General features: G+C 44.0%; 1 protein-coding gene across 1 annotated transcript in view; it reads left to right on the top strand.

Annotated features, from left to right (window-relative positions):
• Positions 1-2,157, top strand: part of NT5E (5'-nucleotidase, ecto (CD73)) — a 29,559-nt gene extending 27,402 nt beyond the window's left edge. The window contains exon 9 of the mRNA XM_014535865.1: positions 1,708-2,157. Coding sequence (XP_014391351.1) covers positions 1,708-1,871 — 164 coding nt within the window. The 3' untranslated portion in view covers positions 1,872-2,157. The remainder of the gene's footprint in view (positions 1-1,707) is intronic.
• Positions 2,158-2,503: the final 346 nt, after the last annotated feature.

Here is a 2,503-nt window from a genome sequence, read left to right as displayed (position 1 = left end):
TTCGTATTTCAAATCTTTGACTTGATTCTTGGGATCCTCTAGTCTGTTGTTGGAAGTATGCATAGTATTCTTTATTTCAGTCAGTGTATGCTTAATTTCTAATTGGTCCTTTTTCATATCCTTGAGGGTCTCACTATATTTCTCGGAGGTTTTTAGAAGATTCTTATAACCGTGGTTTTGAACTCTATATCCAGTAGTTTGCTTTCATCTATTTCTTTCATTTGTGCCTATTTCTTTGTCTCCGCATTTTGGCTGCTTCCCTATGTTGATAGAGTGGCTTTGTGTGCTAGGTGTCCTATAGGGCCAAGTGGCTCAGCCTCACTAATTACCAGAGGTGGACACTCTTGGTGCACCCCTTTGTGGGCTGTGTGCACCGTCTTGTTGTAGTGAATCCTTGATTGCTGTTGGTATCCCTGGGAGGAATTGACCTCCAGGCCAATTGGCTGTGAGGACCAGTTGTGTCTACAATGGGAGAATTTCTGTGCTGGAGACACCCTTATGGGGCAGGACTTGCTTCAGTGGGGCTTTGGCACTCACTGAGTCTGCCCAGGTTTTTAGGTGGAGAAAGGCCAGGCCATTCATATGCAAAAGCCTCTGCACAGGGCTTGGGTTGGGTTGTAAATTGGGTGGGGAGGGATCTCAAGGAATCACCAGGGCGGAGCAAACCGCAATGGCTGCCAGTCTGCTCTGCCTCGGGGAGGTCCCCAGATCTGTGTCCCGAGGCCCGTGTAGGAACAATGACCGCTGCAAGCACCTCTGGGAGAAAGCCGCCCTCACGTTCCTGCCCGATGCCCGACAGTCCAGTTTCTCTTCGTATGAGTCTGGGTCCCCAAATTCTCACCTGGAACTGGAGGGAGCTTGTGTCTCCCTCCCAATTGAAAAAGACAACAGCGTACACAGCTGCCAGCCCCTTTCACGCACGCCTCCATACCTCCGCACTTCCACACCTCTGCACCTCCTACCGGACTCAATTTGCTTTTCTCTTTCCTTCTAGTTGTATAATTTCCACTCAGCCAACATTCCTGTGGTTCTGGATGATACTCGTTTTGTCTTTTAGTTGTAGTTTTAACGTGGTTGTGCGCAGCAGCAAATTCAGGTGTTTACCTATGCCGCCATCTTGGTTCTCCTGAGCATCTTTCCTTATGTCTGTTGGCCATCTGTGTGACTTTTGTGGAAAAATGTCTATTCAAATCCTCTGCCCAATTTTAACCAGATTTTTTTCTACTGACTTGTATGACTTCTATATATTTTTTTTACTACAAACCTCTTATCAGATACATGATTTGTAGAGTGGTATTTTTTAAATAAAAATGGGTTTGTTGTAGTAGGCAATTAGTATTTCTTTATCAGCTCTCCTTTTGGAAATGAAGCCCCGTTGCCTCTCCAGCAATTATGTGGAAATGATTCTGGAGCAGGCAAGCAAAAGGAAGCCACTGTATGTCTCAACTCGTTTCTCTTGCCCAGTTCCCCAAGTGCTTTAAAGGCAATGATGTCCACAACCTTTCCCCTGAGTTGCATTCACACCTGGAACACGAAAAGGCACTTGTGATCACCGGTCTTCTATTCTTCCGGAACACTTTACCTCTACAATGAAAGGACTATTCCCCCAATTACAATTACAAAGGACTTGAGAGAAATGCATTGGTTGTCTCCTCTCTGACTATTGATACCTTTCCTGTCACTAAAATAATGTCCATGTTTTCCTAGGTGACCAAGATATCAACGTGGTTTCTCAATACATCTCAAAAATGAAAGTCATTTATCCAGCAGTTGAAGGTCGGATCACGTTTTCTGCAGGAAGCCATTACCATGGAAACTTTTATCTAATATTCCTCTCGATTTTGGCAGCTATCCTTGTTTTATACCAATAGCCAAAAAACTCTCCTTGCCATTAATGTGTGAAACTGCCTTTTAAGAACTTTCTTTATAATGGCACAGACCGTCTTCGCAGGCTCCTAGAAGCTGAGCTTAGAAGATCGTAAATAAAGACATTGACATCATCACTCAGGATCAACAACTTAGTGAACACACAGGAAAAGAATTTAAAATGAGCCCTGAGAGAGGAAGACCACTGTCTTCGGTTTGCATATGCATATTTTAAGCTGTTCAGAATACTTAATGGACTCCTCTCTTCATGGATAACAAATTTCTGCTTTATTTCTGGTCTCTTCTTTTTCCTGTTATAGTAAGTTGCATGGACTAAATAAGAGCATCATTCTTCCTTGTGCCTCCTACGTTCCTTTGATGAGTCAAGGAACAAATGATGCAGCAGATAATGGGACCGGCCAGGTCAAGGGGCGGGAAGAAAGGGAAGGGAAGGAAGGGCACCCAGGACCGATTTTCATTGCAGAAGAGAGCTAAAGGACATAGGTTTCTTACATAGATATTTCCTGAGAGTAGCAGCATAGTGCCTGGCACATGGCATTAACTGTTTACGAGATTCCATCGGTTCTGCTTCTGTGCTCTTTCCTTTCTTCTTAATTTTAAGGTGTCATGAGAAGAG

This window comes from Myotis brandtii, unplaced genomic scaffold, assembly GCF_000412655.1.
Source record: "Myotis brandtii unplaced genomic scaffold, ASM41265v1 scaffold153, whole genome shotgun sequence".
In the NCBI taxonomy this organism is placed as follows: domain Eukaryota; kingdom Metazoa; phylum Chordata; class Mammalia; order Chiroptera; family Vespertilionidae; genus Myotis; species Myotis brandtii.
Note: the sequence above shows the minus strand (reverse complement) of the source record. Positions and strands in the feature narration are given on the sequence as shown.